This window comes from Astyanax mexicanus, chromosome 20 (genome assembly GCF_023375975.1).
Source record: "Astyanax mexicanus isolate ESR-SI-001 chromosome 20, AstMex3_surface, whole genome shotgun sequence".
Taxonomy (NCBI): Eukaryota; Metazoa; Chordata; class Actinopteri; order Characiformes; family Acestrorhamphidae; genus Astyanax; species Astyanax mexicanus.
This window is the reverse complement of record NC_064427.1, coordinates 245,771-270,254: the sequence shown is the minus strand read 5'-3', so window position 1 is coordinate 270,254 and position 24,484 is coordinate 245,771. Positions and strand designations below refer to the sequence as shown.

The 24,484-nt window shown below is 39.6% G+C and overlaps 1 protein-coding gene across 2 annotated transcripts in view; it reads right to left on the bottom strand.

Moving 5' to 3' along the window:
• grk3 (G protein-coupled receptor kinase 3) overlaps positions 1–22,706 on the bottom strand; it is a 52,095-nt gene extending 29,389 nt beyond the window's left edge. The window contains exons 1-2 of one of the 2 annotated variants that reach the window (XM_049468552.1): positions 19,506–22,706; positions 9,095–9,171 (exon numbers count right to left, since the gene is read on the bottom strand). In XM_049468552.1, the coding sequence (XP_049324509.1) occupies positions 9,095–9,171; positions 19,506–19,618 (190 nt within the window). In that variant the 5' untranslated portion in view covers positions 19,619–22,706. The remainder of the gene's footprint in view (positions 1–9,094; positions 9,172–19,505) is intronic. The other variant, XM_022664586.2, reaches the window with a different exon arrangement.
• Positions 22,707–24,484: the final 1,778 nt, after the last annotated feature.

Sequence of the window (24,484 nt, the reverse complement as noted above, 5' to 3'; positions counted from 1 at the left end):
AAGAATCAGGTGTATCTACACTCAGCACAGGGTCACCATATCACCGTTTACAACGCCGAGCGCGACTGCTGATTAGGGCTGAACGATTTTGGAAAATAATCTAATTGTAATTTTTTATCTATAAATTGCGATTGCGATTTAAAATGCGATTTTTTTTGTCTTCAAGTATTTTTCAACAACAGAAGCAATAAATCAATCTGTTTAATAATAAACAATGTCAGATTTATTTAAAGCACAGATAACAATAAAGCAAAAAAATCTATGCTTTTCCTTTTCATCATTTGTTTTTTTTATAGAAAAACTCCCAAGTCATGTGACCAGTCGCAGCCAGTGCGGTTAGAGAATCGCGTTTTAAAATATCGCGAGATTATCGCAAATGCAATTAATCGTTCAGCCCTACTGCTGATCCTGCACTGTATCAGTAAAGGACACCGTAACACAGCGAAAAGGAAACACACACATACACACACACAATACACACACACACACAATACACACACACACACAATACACACACACACACACAATACACACACACACACACAATACACACACACACACACAATACACACACACACACAATACACACACACACACAATCACACAATACACACACAATATACCCACACACACACACACACAGTCTCGGCAAACAGTGTCAGTTTATTTTAGGCCTGATTTTCATCACTCCTGCCCACACAATCCCTCCCTCTCTGTTTTACTCGGCCTCATACACACACTTCCCCTCGCACGGTTTCAGTATCAATCTCCCAGTGCAGCCGTGAGAGTGTGTGTGTGTGTGTGTGTGTAAGTGAGAAAGAGAGTGTGTGAGAAAACACAGAGTTACAAAGAGAACGAGTATGACAAGCCGTTTCTGCCTAAAATGACACCAGTGACACCAGTTCTAACTCAAATTAGAGATGCGTGTAATCTGGTAAATCCTCCACATATCTGTACACTAGTTCTGACTAACGTAAATTATATTCTCTATAGTTTAACTCGGATTAATAATATAATTGTCTGATTATCTAAGACAATAGAGTTTATACTAAACAGAACTACAGTGGAGATATGTGGAATAGGGCTAGGTAACGATTTATTTTCGATACCGGCACCTTGAATTTGACACCCTTAACCAAACAGTACTTTTTATCTTTTTCTAAACTGCAACCAAAAAAAATACAAAAAGCTATAATTATTGTCTCACAATGTTTTTATTTAACAGCTGACATGAGTAATCTCATTCTGATCCTATCATCATGAGAGGCTACCGTACTTTTTTAGGATCTTGGGCATGATTATGGCGCTTTATTATGAACAAAAACAACAGCATTACTGCTAAACATTAACTGCTTAAACTACAAATAATTTTTGAGCGAGAGAGAGAGAGAGAGAGCGAGAGATTTCAGCACAGCGGCGGTGTGTGGACAATTTGAAATGATCTGCGAGTGCTGTCTGCTTGTGTGCTCCAGGGCGGCATCGCGATTGTTTTTACCACGATATTCGAACTTTTCGCATTTGGCACATTTATGCGTGTTTCAAGCAAAGTTTTGAAAACAGGCACCAAATTTTTTAAGACCTTTTAGTGCTTGGTAGTACCAGGACATTTCTGTCGGTGCCTTTTTGTTATAGAATTTCGATACCCAGCCCTAAACTGGATTTATAGTTAATAATAGTAATAAATGAATTGAAAGGAGGCAGAGTAACGTAGAGGGAGAGAGAGTGAGTGAAACGAGTAAAGCAGAGTCAAAGGCTAAAAAACGTTTAATCTCGGATCTTAATTTCTCGCGTTCCAAATGGATATCGGGATATTTAACAGCGCTATCACACAGAGCATTCTCTCCCATCATACAGCACTAAATCACACAGATATTAAAGCACACACTCAGTGCCAGAGCTTCTGCTGCAGTCGGCTGTCGCTCGCTGCAGTCTGCCCGGGCGAGATGTCCCACCACTCTACAGCATGACTACATGCGATGAATCAGGCCAGCAGGCGTGGAGAAACGGGCACACGCTGCACCGCTGAGCTCCGGCCAAGCTCCGCAGAACCGGGCTGTTGACAGGAACGTGCGGAGAGATGCCGTTTATTTTCTGGCACAGAGGAGCAAAAGGTCAGGCTGTGTGTTATGCATCAAACACAGGCAGAGAGAGCACATCGCTAAATAATCATATCCGACATGATGACCCCGGCGTTATATCGGTCATTAGCAGAGCACAGCCGAAAAACCCAATAAACCCCAGCACTGAGTCAACCAACACCAAAACGCCTAGATACCAAAAACAATACACAACCAATATCTACCTTAACCAGCACTCAGAGATCAGCACTGGCCTGCTGACTGATGCACATGCACACCATCAGATCACCAATATTCTTATTTCTGAAATTAAAGGAACATCCCAAACAGGTGGTTAGACACTATTAATAAAAACTGTTTTGAGCTGTTCAGCTCCAGTTACCTCCAATTATTCACTTACTCGACTCACTAAGGGCGGGATCTCCACATTCTGGCTCTGGGGATAGGTTGATTCGGTCGGGCCTCATTACATCTCCACTCCCAGTACAAGTAGTTTAAATTCATTAAAAGCCTTTAGCAGAGCTTCGTGATTGAGATTTTGTGATATTTTAAGTTATGAAGCATTGATAGGGATAACGTAGCAGAAACACTGGCGTACATAAAACAGCGCATGTTCATCTTCAGGACACTAAACACATTTGAGGTGGAAAACAATTCCATAACTACAAAACTCGCAGCCATAACTAATAATACACACAAACTGTACGTAAAAGACAGTGTGACTGTGAGACCCTGATTTAGCACTGGAGACAGGAGGGACAAAGGGACAGAAACACGTGACAGCTTGAAGACGAGGAGACGAAGGGAAGGATTGTGCAATAAAGACACTGCGTTTCTGCTGCTGCTCATAAAAGAGTCAGTCTAGATGTTTACAAGGATCAGGTCCAAATAGTGTAATTTGGACAGCATCCCCCCCCGCTTCCCCTTCAACATCTCAAGCCTGGGTCTCGTCTACCAGACTGACTGTCTCTTCTAAGCCCCGCCCCTTCGGATCCCGGCTGCCGGGGGAGAGAAGAGCAGCGGTTCAAAGCTGCGAGCGAGGGTGTTTGTTCCCAACCGTGTTTATATAACGGGCTCTGGTCTACGTGAAGAAGGCACCATGAAGGCCAAAAGGGGGTGGTGTGTGTGTGTGTGTGTGTGTGTGTGTGTGGGGAGGACAGGGACTGTGCGTGAGAGTAAGAGAGATGCGAGAGCAGAGCGGACACTGACCGGTCAAATTAAGCCTCCCAATCCCAGAGCAATTAAGAGCGTCTGGTCGATCAAAGACCTGTCAATTAACCAGCATGCACGGGCATATGCATGTACCGCACCGGCACAAACAGACCCAAACACAGCACAATACCCAGGCCAACATCTGCACACACACACACACACACACACACACAGAGCTGCCGCGATAACGGTGTGTGTGAACGATATATATTACCCCAGAAATAAAAGCAATAAAGAATATTTGGCATTTTAAGAACATTTAATGGCACTGAAATAATTATAAAATAATAACATTACATAATAAGGCAAAAAACTAATAATTTAAATAAAAGCTTAAAAAGGGTCGACATATTGGCTAACTGATAACAAAGGAGTCTCCTTTCTAAGAAAACATCCTGGGCAGTAGCAAGAACAGTACAGAGATCAGGTCCATATATTGTACAATAAGACGTAACGCAATTATCACGACTGGCCTACAGACTCGCGCAGAAACCAAGGCCGACAAAACGCATGCCCAAAGCACAGCTTAAATCATTAATATCCAACACGCACACACACACGCACGCACGTTCAGGTGATAACGCTACTCTCCAGCGTGATGACGAGAGCGGTGTATCGTCGCCGTGCTGCACGTGAAAGTGATTGTGATATCTATATCTCTTTCTGATCGTTTCTTCTTGTAAATTAATCTTTTAATTAATTTCATTTTCCCGGTCGGCAAGCAAACAAGGGATTTCTTCTCGGTTCCCATGGCAACCACAGTTGCTAAGCAACACAAAACTCTCCAACATCCATTCCAGAACTCTGACAGATGGAAGGAGGATACGTGAGTGAGAGAGAGAGGAGGGGGGGTCAGAGCGAAGAGACGAAGAGGAGGGGCGAGAGAGAGAGAGAGTGAGAGAGAGAGAAAGAGTGAGAGAGTGTCATGGAGGACGGCTGCTTTTCCAGGTGTCTCCTCCTCATATGAGCACTGCTAACACTCTCTCTCTCTCTCTCTCTCTCTCTCGCTCTCTCTCGCGCTCTCTCGCGCTCTCTCGCGCTCTCTCTCTCTCTCTCTCAACCGCACTTGATCGCTCTCCAACACAAAGCAGTCAGCTGACTGGTTCTGTTGTATCAGTGAAGTAACTCTGAAACAGCAGAGAGATGCAATGATAGACAGGTGAGATGGGCAGGAGTAGGAGAGAGTGGGCGTGTCTGAATAAGATCCTGTCATACCGTTGTATAGAAAAGCCCACTCTCTCCTATTCCCGCGATTCTAGGCTTCAATCGTAAGTTCAGAATAACCAACAGACATCACATACTTATAACACAGAAAACAGCAAGAAACAGCCCAGCTCCTGCCAAAAACTACCAGCAAACAATCCAGCATAGAAAAACAGCTTCACGACAAACACACTGCAAGCCTACCAGGTCCAGCTGTTAGCATCGCAGCTACACCGCAACAACAATGCCTAGGCCAGCTGCTGTGCCTGTTAGCATTACGGATAATCGGATATTCTAGGCTTTATAACGCAGGTTTTCAAAATAACACACGTGACTATCACACTTCTTCTCACCTGAGAATCAGCATCCAACACACTACAGGATACTAAATCATGATCGGGCAGATTGATTCGATTGGATTATAGACAATACACACCACAGGATAATCTGTAAGGATCATCGTTCAGATTATTAGTCTCAGACTGATGAGGTTCATAGCGATGGCAGTACAGTGATTGTAGTACGGTGATGGTGTGATCACTACAGCCGAAGAAAAAAAGAGAAGTCAGAGCAGCAGACTTGGACACGACTGCAGAAGCTACTGGCAACCTGGGAAATTAAGAGTCAGGAAATGATGGGGCTGATCTTCCAGTGTAAAAGTCCCCCTGCAGTAATTCACCCTCACAGCGCAGCTCCACACTAAACACTCATTTCAGTTTCATAACCAATATCTCAACTAAACCCAAACCCTGTCCACCAACCTGTCCAAGCTCACCAACTTCCACTAAAAACACACGTTCTCACAGAGTCTGAAAGCTCCTGAATCCATCAGCATCCATCCAGAGCTGAAATCTAGAAACACTATTCATTTGCATGTTGGCCGAACTGAAGCAGCGAATCACTGAGGTCACTGGGGAAATGATCCAGCAGCAGCGCTGCAGAATTACATCCTGAAAAACGGGACTAAATTAGTTTTCCCTGTTTGTTGTACACAGTCACCCCAGACAATGGGGTTAAATATGAGACGCATGCACTGCAGCATTTATCAGATTACTGATAAACACGACATGTTTTCCCAAGAACTTCAGCTGCAGCATCCCAGATCTCAGAAGAACAGACTAATTACCTCACAGCTCATATTTACACAGTCCTGTCTCAAAGCAAACGCATGACCCCTGAAAACTGCTCCATGTTTGGTCTGGTTACAAAAACACTGCAGTGTACTCAAAAAGTCAGCGCTGAGGAATTTAACTGCAACAAGTTAGCAGAACCAAGATTTACTGATTATACACAATGACCTCAATAATAATAATAATAATAATAATAATAATAATAATAATAATAATAATAATAATAATATACAAAAAATTAATCAAACAATAAAAGAAAGAACAAAAGAAACTCAATAGAGGAAAAAGACAAAAGCTAAAATCTAAAGCTTAGGCTAATGGCTATGGCTAACAAAGGGTACAGCTACAGGACAGGCTAAAGTAAAGCTAAGCAAATGCCATATGTAAACAAATGACAAAAGACAATCAAACATATACCAGCAGAAACGGACAGACAGCCCTTTCAGTATTTTTAGCATTGCTGAATAAATACAAGCCATAATATAAAATTATAAAATATTCTGTCCTCATTTGAACAGTAAATGTCAGTATTACTGTTAAATCTCCGAAACCCTAATGCATTTTATGTGAACTGTTAAGACTACAACTCCTCAAAACCCACCACTTCTGAACCATGAACTCTGAAATGACCTGACTTAAACTCTCAGTCCTGACCTGAACTTAAAAATCAGTCAGCATATCCTAAAAGTGCTGTGCGTGCTCAAAAACATCCCATAACTAGAAGTGAAGTAAAACAGAATGACTTCCTGCTATCAGAAGTTAAAAGTATCTGATAAAGTCGTTTAGCTGGTTGCAGTATGATGTGTATGTAGCTCCGCCCCATTCCCATGTTTTAGAGAAAAAAATGAAAATCAATAAATTAGATTTTACACACACAGAACACACTGTTTCAATAAGGGTTATAAACGCACCGCACTGTATAAACCTGCAGAAATAACACGCAGCTCCAATCAGCCACTGTATTTATTGGTTTCCATTCGTCACATGCAAATCTCTCACATTTGTCATTCAAATGAAACAGCTTCAAACTTCGGTTTCCTGCTTCACATCTCTCTCTCTCTCTCACACCACTCAGATCTTACATTTATATTCGCATCAAATCTTCTCTTATTAAAGCTCTCGGCACAAACACGAGCACATGCTGCATTCTCAAAAAAATGACCACATTATTCTCGCGTTGCATTATTCAGTTTCATTATTATTGCAGCGTGTTGAGTCTCGATATGTTACTGTTTACAAACTAGACAAAATATAGATTATAAGTTTTTTGTTTCTACTGAATGTTTAAAAACAGATATTTTGTTGGGGTTAAACATTATAAAGTCTCATTTCATTTTTTTTGTTTTCATTAATGTTGCAGTGCTCTCTAGTATGAATGAATGATGTTCCAGTTTTTGTGCTCCTGTTTCAAACTTCTCACCTCTGATTGGCTAACGGCTATGTGATGCTCCCTCTAAAGCTCTGCAGTGGATGGTCGCAAGCCAAAAGGGGCGGAGCCACGAATCCTAATTTACAGATTGAAGTCAGTCCAGGGTCTTTTCCTGATTTACTCGTTTTTCTGTCTGTTTTCTTTCATTGGAGATTTCATTCAGGCGATGGGGGATAAATATACAACTCAGAGTGACTTGCTTTCTAGTGAAATTACTCCTTTAATAATTATTCATTGCTATTATCATCATTATTATTAATATTAGTATATCATTGGCATTGAATGGCCTTAAAAAGACAATACAATCTTTTTTTGCCATAATTTCTGGAAAAACAGATCATCCAACACAAATGATTGTTATTGTACAGCAGTGTGCAAACTCCCAAATATAAGTGTTTTTAAATCACAAAAATGAGACGTTACCTAGTGAAGCTCCGCGTACTTTAATACATGAATGCACAGATCTTTCGTCTTTGTGCTACAGATTGTAGGTGGATCTAAAAACAGCTTTAAAGTATTTTAAATAACACAATGAGAACCGCAGCTCATGATTGACAAAGTTATGTAAGAATGTGTGTGAGGATGAGAGGAGCAGAGCTGAGCTGGATCTCACCGGGGACTTCAGACCCAGATATAAGTAAAGTTAATCAAAGCCTGCAGGGCTGCTGCGCTCCCACGGTGCACTGATAGTGTTACAGGACATTCCTCAATTACTCCATTCATCTTTTAAACAAATTCATGATAGGGATTCAGTTACTGCATGAATTAATGGATGTGCAGTTTAAACAATCACTGTACCATAATAAGGTAGAGGAGGCGAATTCTGGAAGATCAGATTCCTGCACAATACAGGTGAGGCAATATATCGATATATCGTATAATTTTAGTTTGTGATACATTATTGATACATGAGATCAAACAAGGATATATTTTTTTTAAAAGATGGGCGCTTTAAACTTCCTAAAACGTTTCCTGCTGACCTGATTCACCTGTTTATATCAGGTTTAAGAGACCCACACTGCGCCGGACTCCCACATTCTTCTGCAGATGGTCAGATAAGACGTTTCACAGTTATGAGGCTGAATGAAGAAATGCAATGAGGAAGCTCTCAAAGAACAAAGAATGTCTGAAAACAACTCTTAATGTTACGGATACATTTACAGAACCTTCAGAAATAGCGCACTGTGACTCAGATTTACTCTGCACGGGATTGTGGGAAATAACATCACCAGTCTACAGGGTATCTGCAGGTGATTTAAGGAAATTAAATGCAAGACTTTTTTCTTAAGACCACTATAATGAAATCTAAAAACTTTAGTGTAATTTGCAATTCCTGCATATGAAACTCTCTGTACAAGAAAATAAAAAAAATAGAATTATTGAATCCCCAAAGCCTACAGGTCTCCACTAACAAAAAATAAGCAGGGCTGTCACAATTAAGTCGATTATAAAAATGAGTTGAAAATTAGTTGACTCCAAATGTTTCCTCACTAAACAGCAGCACTTTCCACATTTAAAGAGCCATGTTCTGTATATTTGATCAGCATTTAAATCCCAGGTTCAAGCTACTGTAGAAACAGGAAACTTCCCCATCAGCTTCCTGTTCCCTCCTCCACTCACAGCATCAGCAGCAAGCTGATAGGCTCTTCTTGTTGAAGGGCGGGACTTTGAACTTATGAACTGATGCTGGATTGAGCGATATGAGAACTTCATAATTCAACCAGTGGGTTCATGATGCTCTCCATCACAATCACTTTTATCTATACTGATCTATTTCCAGCAGATCCTCTATATTCCTTATTAAATCAGTTGAAACACAGAGTACTGTCCAATGTCTACCTCTGAGCAAGTTCACATGTTGTTTGTATGTGTGATACACTGTATAATACATTACCAACTGCAATCGCTAACAATGCTAACCTGGGTCTGGTAAACACTGGTACTGAGGATGCTTCCTAAAAATAGTCATTTTTACCAGAGGTACTCTGCAGTAAATGAAACGCAGCACTTTAAACAGTAATACAAACTTCATCCACACTCACCGATCCTCTGGTTGAAGATTTTGTCAAACGTGAGCTCATCTCTCTCCTCCAGGTACTTCTGCATTACACTCCGAATACTGCAGAGAGAAAACACAATTAACTAAATTAAACCAACACAGACAAACATTCAGATTCTGGACCTGCAAATTCTTATTAAAAAAACACAGAGCATCAGGTCATATCACCTGTGGCGTATCATAGGTGAGCTTCAGATTAGAATCTGTTTAGATCCAGGATTATGCAGTTAATATAGAATACACAGAATATTAAGCAACAATTCATCCAACAATACATACACCTCTGTAAAAAGATTTTTAAAATATTTTATATAAATATTGTCTTTGACAGCATCTGTCACTGACTGACATTCATTATAAAGAGCATTTTTTGCCAGGTTATCTGGTTTCTATATTATTTTATACTGATTTTAATTATAATGCATCAATCAAAATTTGAGAGGGGGCAGAGTGGAAAATTCTAGCAACGCACCAAAAAGAACATTTCTGGCCGAATAAAGTAAAAACTGAATAAAAAGAAACATTTGGCCGAATACCAATCGTAAAACCTGGAACTGGATGAGTCTGGATGGATCTTATTTCAGACTGTATAATCTGAAATTAAGAAATATATAGTGAAATAAACTCAGCCCACATGGTCCAGCTCCATACAGAACCTTCCTAACGCCAGGTCTTCTCTGCTCCTGATCTCCAGGAGGTTCCTCCCCGTGGAGGGCAGGGCTGGTCTGCCCGGGGAGAGGGTGATAATGAGCGCCGGGTTTGGTAGAATGAATCAATTAGCACCCCCTCCACGGGTTCATTATGACCCAGCCACAACCCCACAGAGAACTGGGACGCAGGTACAGGGAGAGGCTTCCCCGGCACAGCGGCGCACCGGCTCCTCCCAGCCGGCACCAGACTGTAACACACCGGTTCTAGATACCAGGATTAAACACGGGACGCAGGAGTCCCTTCTTTCATAAAGGACCTGTGACAGGAGTCGGGATTAGGAGTGTGCCTTATCATACTGTACACAATAACTCAATATAATTATTTAAATTATAAAAATAAAAAAATAGATTCTATAATACCAGTGATTAATGCAGCAAAGATAAGTTTATTTGTATATATTCTATAATTTCTTTCTTCTATAATTATTATTAGTATATTACGTATTTAATACATATTAGTACAATATGTTTCATCCTAAAAATACCCTGAAATGTCCTTGAATTATTTTTGGGCCATTTAACTCACTCCTGCTGGATTAATAATAATTTTCCTATTTCTAATAGACGTTTTTTTTTTTTTTAAGTGAAGTAAAAGGATAAACTTGTAAGAGTGCAGTATTATTATTATTAGTCAGATTAATACTTCCTGTTCTTTAGGTAAATAGTCTTTGGAGTAAATTAAATTTAATATGATCTAGGTTTGGGTTAGCCGAATCATCTGAGTAATTCAAAAACACACACAAACTTCCTGTACACAACTTTTGCATACAACTATCAAAAGCATGACGAGTTTACAAAACTAAGAGGTTCAGATTTTCCGCTACATCTATTCTGCAGAAGAAGCTGCAAATTTAGAGCCACCACTTCATCAGAATTTTATGTCTGTATGAAATCGCATCACTGCTCATGTTCAAAAAGAACAAAAACAAAATGATAAAAAACGAGGCCTCCGGAGCAAAGTTAGCTTCTAAATGTTTTGCACTTTTTGTAATAAAATGTATTTCTAAAAAAAGAAATTGACAGTTCTACATTAAACTAAACTCAAATGGAGACACATAAAGCTGCAGTAGAGTGAAATTTTCCCACACAGAGAGCCTTTTAAAAAATGCAGTAAACAAACAGATGTTAAGGCTAAGTTAACTCTGCTAACTCAGTTACTATCCTAGTCCTGTACAGCCCTTTAACACTGGGTTGTACTGTTACAGATGTGCAGTGCTAGAGCATGGATGTAAAAGTTAATTTCTGATTGATGCATTAAAATGGGACAATATAACACATTCTGAACACTAGCATCAGCCATAAACACAACTAATTAATAGATTAAATTATGCCTGTGTATTTATGGGATTTGCAAAGTTAGTAAATATTTGCATAAAAGTGGCAAATAGTTGTATTTTATGGCAGATATATTTATTATCCTGTACAGGAAGTTCTAATGACTCCTGCATTAAATCCTGAAGCAAAACTTTCAGTCAGTGTCCGTATACTGAACTTCATCTGCCTGAATCTGAAATAAGCTCTAATATAACGCTGTGGAAATTAAACAGACGTGTGTATGGGTTGGTTGTTTGCAGGGCTGCATACTAAGTTAATATTTTTATCATTACTGTGATTCATTTCTACAACAGACACATCATTAAGAGCAGTGATGACAGGAAGTATCATGAGTTGCAGGACTGTATCAGGACTGTACAATATAATGCTTCAGCATCGCCATCAAAATGTGCACACATGCAGTATTCACAGAGCAGGACCTACAGGACAAAATTAAACAATACAGTTATTTTATAACTAACTTAATAGCCATGGCATATCTGATTATCTACACAGTAATCTCTTATTTTACTCATTATTAATATAATTTAAGCATGATATAGCAAGTATAAGAGTATAAGTTAAGATTGCTGACTTCTGGAAAACTTACATACATGGGAAATCCAGGTATACATAACAACATGTATATCGCTTCAATTTGACTGAAGTTGTCTTCTGTGACATTACACATCCTGTGATAGGTATATTTATTTATTAAATACCAATTCCATCACCGATTTTTGTAGAAATCAGGTATAATTCCATTATTTTTTTTCATATGGCAACAATTTCTGTAGAACAAAATACTGCAATGACAGTTTTGTCCAGTATCGTGCAGCCCTATCTCAGACTAATTAAGACTTCTCAGTAATAAGCCTAAGCCGGTGTTCACATTCAGAAAGCCTTTTCTTAGACAGCAAACACGCAGCACTGCTGCCTCATTAAGCTCTTCCTACTACACTACCGCCCTCCCACAATGCACTGCTGCTCTCCATCCACTCATCACTCCTCCTCCACCTCCCTCCCCCTGTTTCAACACCACCATCATCCTCCAGTCTAACCATTCCTCTCTCAAACAATACCAGCAGCTCCTCCCAGTCCCGCAAACACTTCCAGTCCTGCCGTCAAAATCTCACCTCTCTGCCAGCGGCCCGAACCCCGGCCCCATCAGAATGTAGCAGCGCCGCGCTAGCTCCACACACACACACCCACACACAATACCTTTATTCCCTATACCTTACACCTTATTCAGCCATTCAGACACTCGCAAAGGACCGGACATTATGGACAACATTTAACATTTCTATAAATATAGTGACTGTTCATTTTGGTCGGTGTTAAAATTAAGACATCGATATGAACGAGAGATAAGAGTAAGAGCAACAGATGTACTGTCTGTACTGATTAAATTTTTAAAAGTGTTTCAGGTGCTACTAATTAATTGCATCATCCCCTGTAATGAATGACAATGACAGACACTGTAAATAATGTAAAATAAAAAATATCAGAAATGATTTGAAAATCATATCTCCTTTACTGAAACATTAAGAGATTAATTCTTAAATTACTGCTTTAATTTGATTTTCTAATATGGGATAATGGAGATTGTAGATCTTCACATACAGAAGCTGCAGAGTGAATCTCAGTAGATAGAGATTTACTTCTGTCAGAAACCTGTAAAGAACACTAAATATTCTACACTTTTCCTTACCTGAAATACAAGGAGGTTATGTTTACACTGTGTTTAACAAAAAGATGCTACATTTAAGATTAAAGGGGCTGCTTACTATTCACTTTAAATGGTGCTGTTTGTTTACAAATAAATCAACTAAGTTATGTAAGAATTAAAAATCAAAATCAAAATCAAGAGTCGCTCATATATTTAACAAAACATTGAGATCAATTTTATTTACAGTATCGCCCAGCTCTATAAGAAAGTCAAACAGACAGACAGACAGACAGACAGAGCAACAGACAGACAGATAGTGATGAACTGCATTCACTTAAAGTACTAATTACACTCTCAGTAATGAAATGTGGATCAGGGTTCTCTGAGCACTGAATATATATCCACTATATACTTAGTTCAGGAATATGTATTATGCATCACAACAACTAATTTTAACCCAATACCATAAATATACTGTAATATTACCTACAAACCCAGCGCAGGACATGATCATGAACCCCTGCAGATGGGATGAGCTGGATGTTTAAATCAGAATTAAAAGGAAAACTAGGATCATGAACACAGACACCACTGTCCCGACCTAAAGCCTCCACGCCACTCCGCCTGCTCCAATACTGCTGTACACACTGCTAATCCCTCACAACGCACAATCACTAAAGCAGCCTAATCACAACACACAGCAGGTGTGTGTGTGTGTGTGTGTGTGTGTGTGTGTGCGCTTCACTATTCTGTTAAGTGCTGGAAAATCACACCCTATTACAGGTTTAAAATAACATGCTGTTGTAACCTGCAGTGGGGGGTAATGATGGTGACCGGCGGCATCAGGCTACAATTGTCCGTTTGAACAGACAAGAGACTTTAGCTTCCATGAGACATGGCAAAAGTCATGGGACACAATACAAGTTCCTGTCCCTGCACAGAGTTTGAACAGAATCAGAACCAGACTGGGTTTAAAATGGGCATTAATTTTTATTTCAAATTATTTTGTTTATGTTCGTTGTCATTTCATAATCTGTAATAATGAATAAAATATCAACACAAAAAAGAAACAATTAGTAGGGCATGCTTAGAATGCTAACCTCCTCTTATTGGTTAAATCTGTAAAAGCTGCAGCCAGTGTCTAAAAAGGTCAGTGATGGGTGGAGCAAAGGAACAGTGGAAATAGCATCAATTTAATCTTTAACAAATTCTAGGAAAAATGTCTACGAAATATTTATCACTCTTATTTTTTGCAATGTACACTGCTCAACTTGATGCTGGAATTACGTACAGTCTGCTGTGTAGAGCTAGCTAAGAGCATGCGAACAGCGAGCAGTCAGTACTGAAATTCTGTGGGGAACAGTCTTCAAAAAGATTATTTTTCTTATATTCTTATTATAGGACATTAAAGGGTTAAATATGTTCTTACCCAGTAAGTAAATTAAACTTATTATGTCACCTCTGATGTCACACAGGTATACCACTTTGCTGCATTTGCATCTCTTTCTGTTGCAGCCCTGCGTTTAGAATCGCCTTCCTCCATGTGTCACAAAACAACGGGTCTGCGGCCGGATGATTTGCATGTCATTCAAATGGCCTTTTCCTGCAGGCGGTTTCTGGCCATGCTGAGCAGCTCAGCCCATGAGACTCCCTGTGACATTCGCCCTCAGCAAGACTCGCTTATAGGTTCAGTGTTTTGGCAGAGATTTGTGAAATCACGCCACAGTTCTGGGTTTATTTTAAACCAAAATGATGTTAAATTGTAATTAAATACATTTAAAAAATGTATTAATTGAAGTGCTTAAAAGTAAAAACAGAAACCCTAGTTTTGCTGGATGACCATTAGTTCTATGAATTCAATGGCATTTTAATTCCAATCATATATATAAATCATATATTAGTGTTTAGGTGTGAAGGACCCTGATCAGCAGAGCTTGTGGCTAATGCTGGAGTAGTGATGCTGGGAGAGGTATACTGGTACGGTTGCGATGCTAGTGCTACGATAGCAATGCTAACACCACAGTAGTAGGAGATGCAGTCAGCCACGTCACTGGTAATTCTAACAGGGTGGTTATAAAAATATAAAATATAAAAAACATATAAAAATGTGTTGAATCCAAATTTCTGTGTCAACTGAACTACACACAGTACTGGGGACAGAAACGCAGTAGGGTTATGGCTGCTAACTCACTCAGTTCACAATTAACTCTGAAACACAACAGATAACATTTACTTAGTGGTGTGTCGTATCGTACACAATAATGTCGTCAAACTTTTTTGATATCTGTCCAGTATCATTTAATCAGTGCTGGATATATGTAGTGCATCATTAGTATCAGGGCAGGGATTGCTGACTTCTGTTACAATCTGGTGAAAATCTCAATTAGGGGTCTGCAATAATATCGCCCAGTAAAAAAAAATTTAATATTATATATACAGTACACTGTTTATTGTAATTCACAGAGTCAGAAAACGAAATTTGCGCTAGTCAGTTTGACAAAAAGGTGGAAACAGTTGGCTCTACTGTAACACTGCTGTGCACGGCTGCAGGTGTTACATTGCTTTTGTAAAGTAAAATAGCTTTAAATTGCTGTATTTATTTTAAGCTGGGGGTGAGAGCTGAAACACTGTGGACACTGTCAATATTTATCTCTTAACCACCTGCATGTTTCATTACATACAGTATAATTGAAAGTGTTTACTGTGTGCAGTGTAGAAATATAGAATACGACTTTGAGAGAGTTTAACAGCTGCTTATAAAGGAGAACCATTTTACTCTACGTTTCCAATTTATTACAGCTCCCTCTGCTCTCTGAAAGGCTGTCATAAAGAGCGTAAAATCAATAACACTTTGTTTTACTCCGTCATTTATAACTCTGCAAAAAGCAGCTAATTTTTTGGGGGTATTGATTTGGTTTATTAATGAGCACGGCTCTCTATCTGGCGCTGTCAGGGGAGGGACGGGATGGGGATGTGGGTTTGTACGGTACACAGGAAGTCCACAGGTGTCACAATGTCTAGACTGCAGTGGAGGCAGGACAGACCCTGCTGGCCCCGCTGTAAAAAGAGTTCTCCTCAGGACTCATTCACACATTTTGAAACAGTCTGAGCAGACTGTACAGACATATACGGCTAACTCATTTATGGAATGGTACACTTAAAATGTTTTAATAAAATTTATGCCCCATTTAATGTCTTCACAAACTCTCTCACTGCAGTATCTCAGCACTCAGCGGTTTTACAGCTTTTGTTAGGGACATGTCTCAACTATATTTCCAAAATACTAAAATAAATTAATAAATATATAAAAAAAACCTAAGAACATCCTTCACTGACATAACTGGCCAAAAACGCAGGCTTGTATTTGCAACACATTAACATTAATAGTAAAAAAAATAGCTTAGCATGCACTTACACAGCTCCTTTACACCCACAAACACAACACTTAGTTTACATGTTAACGCTAATGCTAAGATCATGCTAGCTTCTACTACCCTGGTACTGAGGATCTGTCTGTTTTCAGGCATGAAGTAAGCCTGGCTGATATGGTAAATTGGGCTATTAAAGACGTATTTATAAAGCTAACATTTCACACATTGATTGTTGTGTCAATGTTCATGCTAAGCTGAGGATACCCCTCTCGAGAGTCCATCGCTCAGACCAAACACTGAGTATCAGAACACAGCAGAGCTAACAAACACCACTATCCACACAAAACAACAAACAATGTAGACCACATTTAACTGCCACCAAATGTACAGTGGCAGCATTAGCAGAGCTAAATGAGCTAAAGGAACTGTGTGATGGAGTGATGGGAGTTTTTAGTGCTGGATAAGCAGCTCTTGTGGGCTGTGTTTCCACTCCGGGTTAAAGAGTGCGGTTTTGTAGGGGAAATCATTGCTCTTTCAGCTGGAGCTCAGCTTTCCACTGAATTTTTATGAAGCTGATTCCAAACAATACGATGATGCAGGACATTACAGAAGCCCTGCATGATGATGCGTTACCAAATAACGCCTGGAAAGGTTTAATCCAGGCAGTAAGATGACGGAATGCCAAAACTCTGACTGGTCCATCTCTAAAGACCGGAATACCCTAATTGATAATGGGCAGATATAACCTATATGTAGTTTGATACAGCACATCCTACAATGTGACTATTGCTCAAGCGCACATGGCAATTATGATGATATATCAAAATAATTCACAGCCCTAACTGCAACCAAAGAAGCTGTCGCTTAAACTCCTGTACTAATTAAACATTTTATACATTTTACACTTTTATTTGCTATAAGCTAACCTTTGTATTTTCAGCACTGAATAAAACAGATCAAACTATGTATCTATAAAACACAGGTCTTTAAATTAGTATATTTTTCACAATTAAATTAGAATATGTTTTGTGACAAACAAAATCATTTTTTAATCTAAGTAAGACTAAAGTCTTAAAATAAAATATAAGCGAACTAAACTAGAACTGCATTGATACAAACTAAAATGTTCAGATGAAAAATGAATATGGGATCATTTTTATAATCGACAGTATTTTTGTTAATGTACATCCTGCCTTTTAAACCCTGGCTATATAGAAATCCATACTGTTTATGAAAAAGCCCAATCTTGGAGGCACTTATTCAATTAGTCTGCAGCTGATCCAAACAGTTAAACACTGCCATATCACATTTCAGCCCATTATACTGTTTCACATCATACCTCCTCAGAACCCAGTGATATCACTGCTGCGCTACACTGTGAAGTATGCTGCATCGTTGATGAGACAGACTGCCATCCCTAGCATGCAGTAAATGTGATGTTTTTACCACTTCCTTTCGAAGTGCACAACGACTTTCTAACCAAACGCTGGTCTCACATTCCCCCCATGGCCTGAGGACTGCGAGATTAGGAGAAATGAATCACTGTTTCCCTCGAATAATTTAAAATGAAAATGAAGTGCAACACAGGGACGCTCCACGAAAGTGTAATGTTGTGTGCTGACACTAAGGGTCAACACAATGTTTATCTATGACACTCTGTACAGTATCGAGGTGAGAATCTGACATCAAACACTGATTACGCATTCATTCAACCGGAGTAAGGATTACTGTAACGAAGGCTAAACATTAAACTGTACACAAATGTCTTGCATATCTTGAATTTCAGTGTCTTACAAGTAAATATTCAGCTATGTCTTGCATTGCAGGGGTCATTTTAGGCCAAATAAAACCTTCATAGCTGGGCTCTAATTTAACAGTGTCTACTGAGACAAAACACATGAGAGACCTTGAGTAAGAACTGGTGGATATGGCTGGTGTCAGTTGAGGCTAAAAAGGCTTGCCACATTAACACAGCAGAAGATATCTAGGAAAGCCTATTAGGGTAATTTGTTGTGTTGTAATAAGAAAATGTGTCATTTGTTCTGCACAACAGGGACGCATTTCAACCTGGAGAACAATCTGGATGAAGCAATAAAAGGATTAATACTATTAATAAACACTGCAGCTTAAATCTTTCCCTTTTGGAGCTGATGTTTGTAAGAAACATTAGATACAATTCAACATTCTTAATAAACACTGTCAGTCCAATACCACACCATGCTTCAGGCCTTTGCATATATGCGAATGTAGCTCCTGAGGTAAGAGAACAGGGTTGTACAATAGGTATGTTGATTTGTGAGCTTAAAGTAATGTCAAATACTGAACCATTCTCCTGCTGCTTTATTACAAAGCTAGCTAACTAAGCAGCAGTCACATCTGGAAAAGAAGATTAGCTTAGCTTAGCTTAGCTTAGCTAATGAATGAAAGTGTTATCCAACTAATTGTGGTTTGCTTAATCCTTGTTAGTTAGCAATACCTCTCTGTCTCTGCTTAGGTTTGCGGTTTGCTCTGGTGGGGCAGATCTGAGAATGTAGCTACCAAGCCAAGACAGAATAGGGTTCTAGATACAACTGATTCATTAACTTATTTCCAATCTTTTTTACGCTTAGGCAAAGTCATAATCCAATACACAATCACACTGTTGCTTTATTAAAATGACAGCAACCAAACCAGCAGTCAGACCATTTATAACATATCTGAATGAGATGATAGCTCAGATACTAAGTGAAAGTGTTAGTCAGCTAATGGTGTCACATCTGGAGGAAGATGAGCTTAGTTAATAAGTGGTAGGTAGCTAGTTAACATTACCTGGGTTTAGGCCTATGCTTAGGTTCAATGTTTAATATGGCATTGTAGGGCAGATCTGAGAATATAGCTATTGAGCATAGGGTTCTAGCTTAGATGGAACCACTGATTTGTATGCTTAGGTTAAAAAATTAAGCATACAGGTAGCTGCACTGAAAAATAGAAAACCTTCTTCACAAAGTCAAAACCAGACACTTTTTTGACATCTGGAACAGATGATTATCTCAGCTAATAAGTGAAAGTGTTAGGTAGCTAGTTAACACTACCTGGGTTTAGGCCCTTGTATGGTGAGGCAGATCTGAGACTGTAACTGCTGAGGGTTCTACCCATGTTAGATTCTCATTGGTTTGTAATCTTAAAAAACAGGTTTGCTGTTTTTAATCTGTCTTGACCAAATCGGTCATAATCCAGACACTTATTAGCCACATCTTGAAGAGAAGATTAGCTTAGCTACTAAGTGAGAGTGTGAACGTTACCCAGCTAATGGTGGCCAGAGGTTGGCTCAATCCTGGTTGGTGAACGTACCTGGGTTCTGGGAGGATGATTTTCTTACTCGCCCGGGCCGCTGGAGTAGATTTACTCTTCTCCATCGCCATCAAATAGCTGACATCGGCGAGAACTGCTTCTAGGTCCGCCATCTTCAACCCCGGGTCGACCGAATCGATACAGAACCAGGCGCGGGGAGGTTCGGGGGGATCAGATCGCTGGGAGAAGGCGTCGGAATCAACAGCTAAAGAAGAGCTCGACGGCGGCAGCAGCAATGCGGGAGACCGGAGCGAGCATCGAGTCCAGCCTGTCGTTTCCCGTCGTTTCCCTTCGTGTCTGCTGCTGTCCAATCTCAAAAAACAGCCATGCTGACAGATCAGACCAGACTCAGACGACGGTAGAGAGCCGGGGAACGGCGGCGAGAGCCTCTCGGACCGTCTCCAAGCGAATAAAAAATGAGAAATCGTAGCATGAACCAGGACAACACTTCCAAAACAATCAATCGATCGAAGCTGGATATGATCGGATCGGAGGAATATTGATTAATGTTTCCTCAGCCCCCCACCCCCTCTCCGTGAGGTTTGTTTTCTGCGAGAACCCACCTGCTGGTTAGGACTGTCAGAACCGAGCTGAGGGAACCAACGTAAATTCACACATGAAAATAGCTGCTGCTGTTAGCTAACGAGCTAATGTGGCTGCTAGCCTGTGCAGCTCAGACACACAAACTGGAGGAGAGTCCACTTCCAACGCCCGCCTCTCTCTATCTATCTCTATCTATCTATCTCTATCTATCACTCTACACAACACAATCTGCACAGCATCAACAACACAGGCTGAGATAATATCTTACATACATTCAGCTATTAAATCTCTATTACAGTGAAACTGGGTTGAGAGTTTGAAGATAAAAAAGATTAAAATGAAGATTAAAGCAAACTATTTAAGAGAAGAGCAAGCCAAGCACAGCAGTAATAAAAAAAATACAGTTTAGCGTGGAAATGGGCGAGAAGCTATAATTCTATTTTGAGTAAATTCAAATTTCCAATGAATTTAGAGACAGACCTACAGAAACAGTGTCAACCTGTTTCCAATTGTACCTAGCTAATAAATGCAATGACGAATTAAACTTTGTTCATCATTCCATATAAAACAAAGAAAAAACACATTAACCTAAAAGACAGCCGATAGTCAGTTAACCTAGCTAGAAAATAATGGCTATTATTAGCTGAGCTGATAAGACATGATCTGTTTAAACAAGTAAGTTAATAAGCCAGCCAACTAACGTCAGCTAGCCAAACAGAGTCAGTCAGTTAGCTTAGGTTATATAGCTGTTATATCCTGCTTTGTAACGTTAGCTAAAGAGCTAAAGCTCTGGTTAAACTGTTTAAATAAAGCTCTGGTTAGGTAGGCTGGTTTGACGGCCTGTTTTAGTGCACTAGCAGATTTCAACCTGTCTCAAAACCTTTCACAAGATCTCTCTAACCAACCAGCAGCTCCATCCATCTAATTTAACATTAAGCTGTCAAAACAGAGCTTCTCCATTTTTCCTCTATTGACAACAGAGAAAGGGACTTTTTACGACTGAGTGGCTGTTGCTGTTCGTGTTTAATCTAAATGTTAAAAGCTCATAGCCTGATTAAAAATATACAAGTCGTGCACTCTTCTTAGCGAGGTTATTAGTTTATATCACTATCGCTTTAAAATTAACTAAGCTAGATTCATATTATTAGAGACGCTACTGATTTATGGCTGAATAATCTTGTGCAACTAATCAACAGATATTAACTTTAACCAGTTAATCCTTTATTATGTAGCTGTAGATATTTGACTGTGAGGAAACCGCTGTAGGCGAACTAAACTAAGCTAGCTATCCAGCATCTTCAACAACTTCAGCTGTCAAACCAGAGCTTCTCCATTTCCTTGCCAACAGAGAGAGAGAAAGGGGTGTTGTTACGACTGACTTTTACAGACTAAAAGAAAGCCTGTGAAAATTACCTAACGTTAAAATATCGTGCAAACTGATTGACGTTAGAGCTTAAACTGTAGAGCTCTCAGTCCCTGTCGAAACTGTTTTAAACTAGCTACAATAATAATAATAAACGACACGACTGTGGCCAGAACTGCAGTCCTACTACTACACCCTCACCACCACACTACAGCTGTATGTCTCCTCTGCAGTATTAGATATTATAGCTGTATATAAATAAGTTTCTACTTTCCTGAATCGTCGCAATAATTATCGAAAGGTATCGTTTAACTGTATTTTACTGCAGATTTAATCGATATACTACCTGGTGAGGAGGGGGAGGGGAGGAGGGGCGCCTGCCTGAAAAGGAAATTAGCCAGCGTTAGTTTAGCTAGCCACTTAGCACGTTAGCATATTAGCATGCTAAGCTAGCTAACGCTCTGCGCGCTTCTCCTCAGAGTTTCTCCTCAGAAATCCTGAGGTAAAAAATGTTCCCTCAGACTCGAGCTCGACCCAGACTGACTTTAATCACACACTGAAAGACGATTTAATTGTAAAACCGTGAACTCCAGCAGCCGGGAGAAGTTATGAGTGATTTAAAGTAGCTAAAACTAAACTAACTCTTGCGGAACTTCATTTTCGAGGCTAGCGCGCTTTAGCTTTCTGGCTCTCAGAGGAAAAACACACGACACCGCCACTTAGCCAATATAATATGATATAACAGGCGGTTAGTTTAGGTTAGTAGTTAGCATGGTAGCTAACTCAGGGTAAATTTAACTAACGAAAACTAGCTACACACTTATATAAGCAGAGTCAGGTCTTCTTCGTTGAGTTTTTATATCGTTAAAAGTCCGCCGTGTTGTGAGATATCCAGAGTTCTCTCTGTGTAAATTCAGCAGCAGTAAAATAAAAACAAGCCCCGGGTTTTCTCGCTTCTCATCCTGACCGAATCTCCCCGAACTCCGCGGTGTAACTCAGCGCAGCCGCGCTCGGGCGGTGAGGCAGTCCGCACACATTACTCCCCGCACACACACCGCACAAATCCCGCACACGCCGGAGCAGCTCAGCCCGGCCGTCACAAAACCTCCACACAGAACAAGCTGTCCATTAACCCGCGCTTCTCTCGCTCTCCTCAGCGGGTCTCTAAACCCCTCAGTGTGTGGATGGATGGGTGGGTGGATGATCGCTGGAGGAGCCGCAGCCGCTCCGCTCTCAGTGAACTGAACTCCAGACTGCAGCCCGCGGACAGACAGCTCTCGGTGCGGGGGGAGCCGCACTTCCTCTCGCGCAGACGCGCTGCAAAACCCGGCACTGGAGCTCCGCCGGGCGGAGGGCTGGAGCCTCGCACAGTCACAGATTATTATTATTACAATGAACATTTAATATAAAGCCTTATATCTCTAAATCTAAACACAAACACTAATATTACATATAATTTACATTTATCTGACGATCCTATTTAGAGCTTTTTCATGTGTATCATGTTAACATGTTATATATATACAGCTCTTGAAACAAAATAAGAGAGCACTTAATTTTTTTTTATTTTACCAAAATGAAAACCTCTGCAATATAATCAAGAGGAAGATGGATGATCACAAACCATCAAATCACCAAACTGAACTGCTTGAATTTTTGCACCAGGAGTAAAGACTTCTCCAAAAGCAGTGTGTAAGACTGGTGGAGGAGAACATGATGCCAAGATGCATGAAAACTGTGAAAAACTGTTAAAAACCAGGGTTATTTCACCAATATTGATTTCTGAACTCTTTATGAACTGACAACATTTCTCCCACATTACCAATAAAAAAATTTCCATTTAATAAAATATACCATTTAAAAAATGGTAAAATAAAGAAAAAATGTAGTGCTTTCAGAAGAAAACAAGTTCATATTAATGTAGAAACAACAATACTTACGTCAATCAATAATTGGCAGTATAATCCTGGCAGAATAATCCTGATTTTTTTGTCTCAGTTTTAATGCATCTTGGCATGCTCTGAACCAGTCTTGCACACTGAAATTTGGGTAAACTAAGGCAAGTTTAACAGCAACAACTTTAGCAGATCACCGGCTACAGGCCTTCAGCCCTGCCCAGCATTATTACTGTATCAATAGCATCACTACTCCTGTGTTAGCCTCACACAGCACTGCTACCCCAACATTATTCACAAGCCATGCTGATTACGGACCTTCACTTCTAAACCCTAGTAAATATCTGGTCTGCATCTTAAAGCAGGATTACCTAAAAAGATATATGTGGCATATTTTATGCCACAGCACCTTTTTTCAAAGTAACGTTCCTTTCTATTCTTTAAACATCATTAATTCATTCAATACAGCCAATGGTGATCTGGCAAAACTGGGCTTGCTTCATTTTTCCTCATTAATGTTAGCAGTTTTCATCTGTATTTGATTTTATTTATGCTGTAATGTGTGACTTTGCATCATGGGGTTATTTAAGAGATTTATTTATCCACACGTGTAGGTGAATGTCAGGAGTCAGGAGTCTAGGCCTAGGACTCTTATTGTGTAGAGCTGTACAACAGTGGTGTCAATCCACAAACTGCCACAAACATGTAAAACATGAAAAAATACATCAGCTTAAAACTTATACTAATTTCCGAAATTGAGCTAAACTACTTAATAAATGTTAAAATGTTTTTTACGCATTTTATGAATTTTATAATAACGCATTAACTCTTAACCCCTGTGAAACACGTGCTTGTGTTTAGCGTGGTGGCGCTGCTCGTGGCGCCCTCTGCTGGACAGTGAGAACACGCCCTGTTTATGATTCAGATCAAACTGATCCGATTCAAAGTTTAAAAACACAGTAAAATCTCTTTTAATATTTTTTTTGGATCATGACACATTAAAAATACTGAGTTAATAATTAAAGATAACTGTATTATCACACAACTACTGAGCCAGTAATGTTAGATGCCTATAATTTATTTTGTGAAGGATTATATGTAAACAATGATCTGTTAGGGATTTAGGGAGTGCAAAATGTAATTAAACATAATATTGATATATTCAATATTGTATTGAT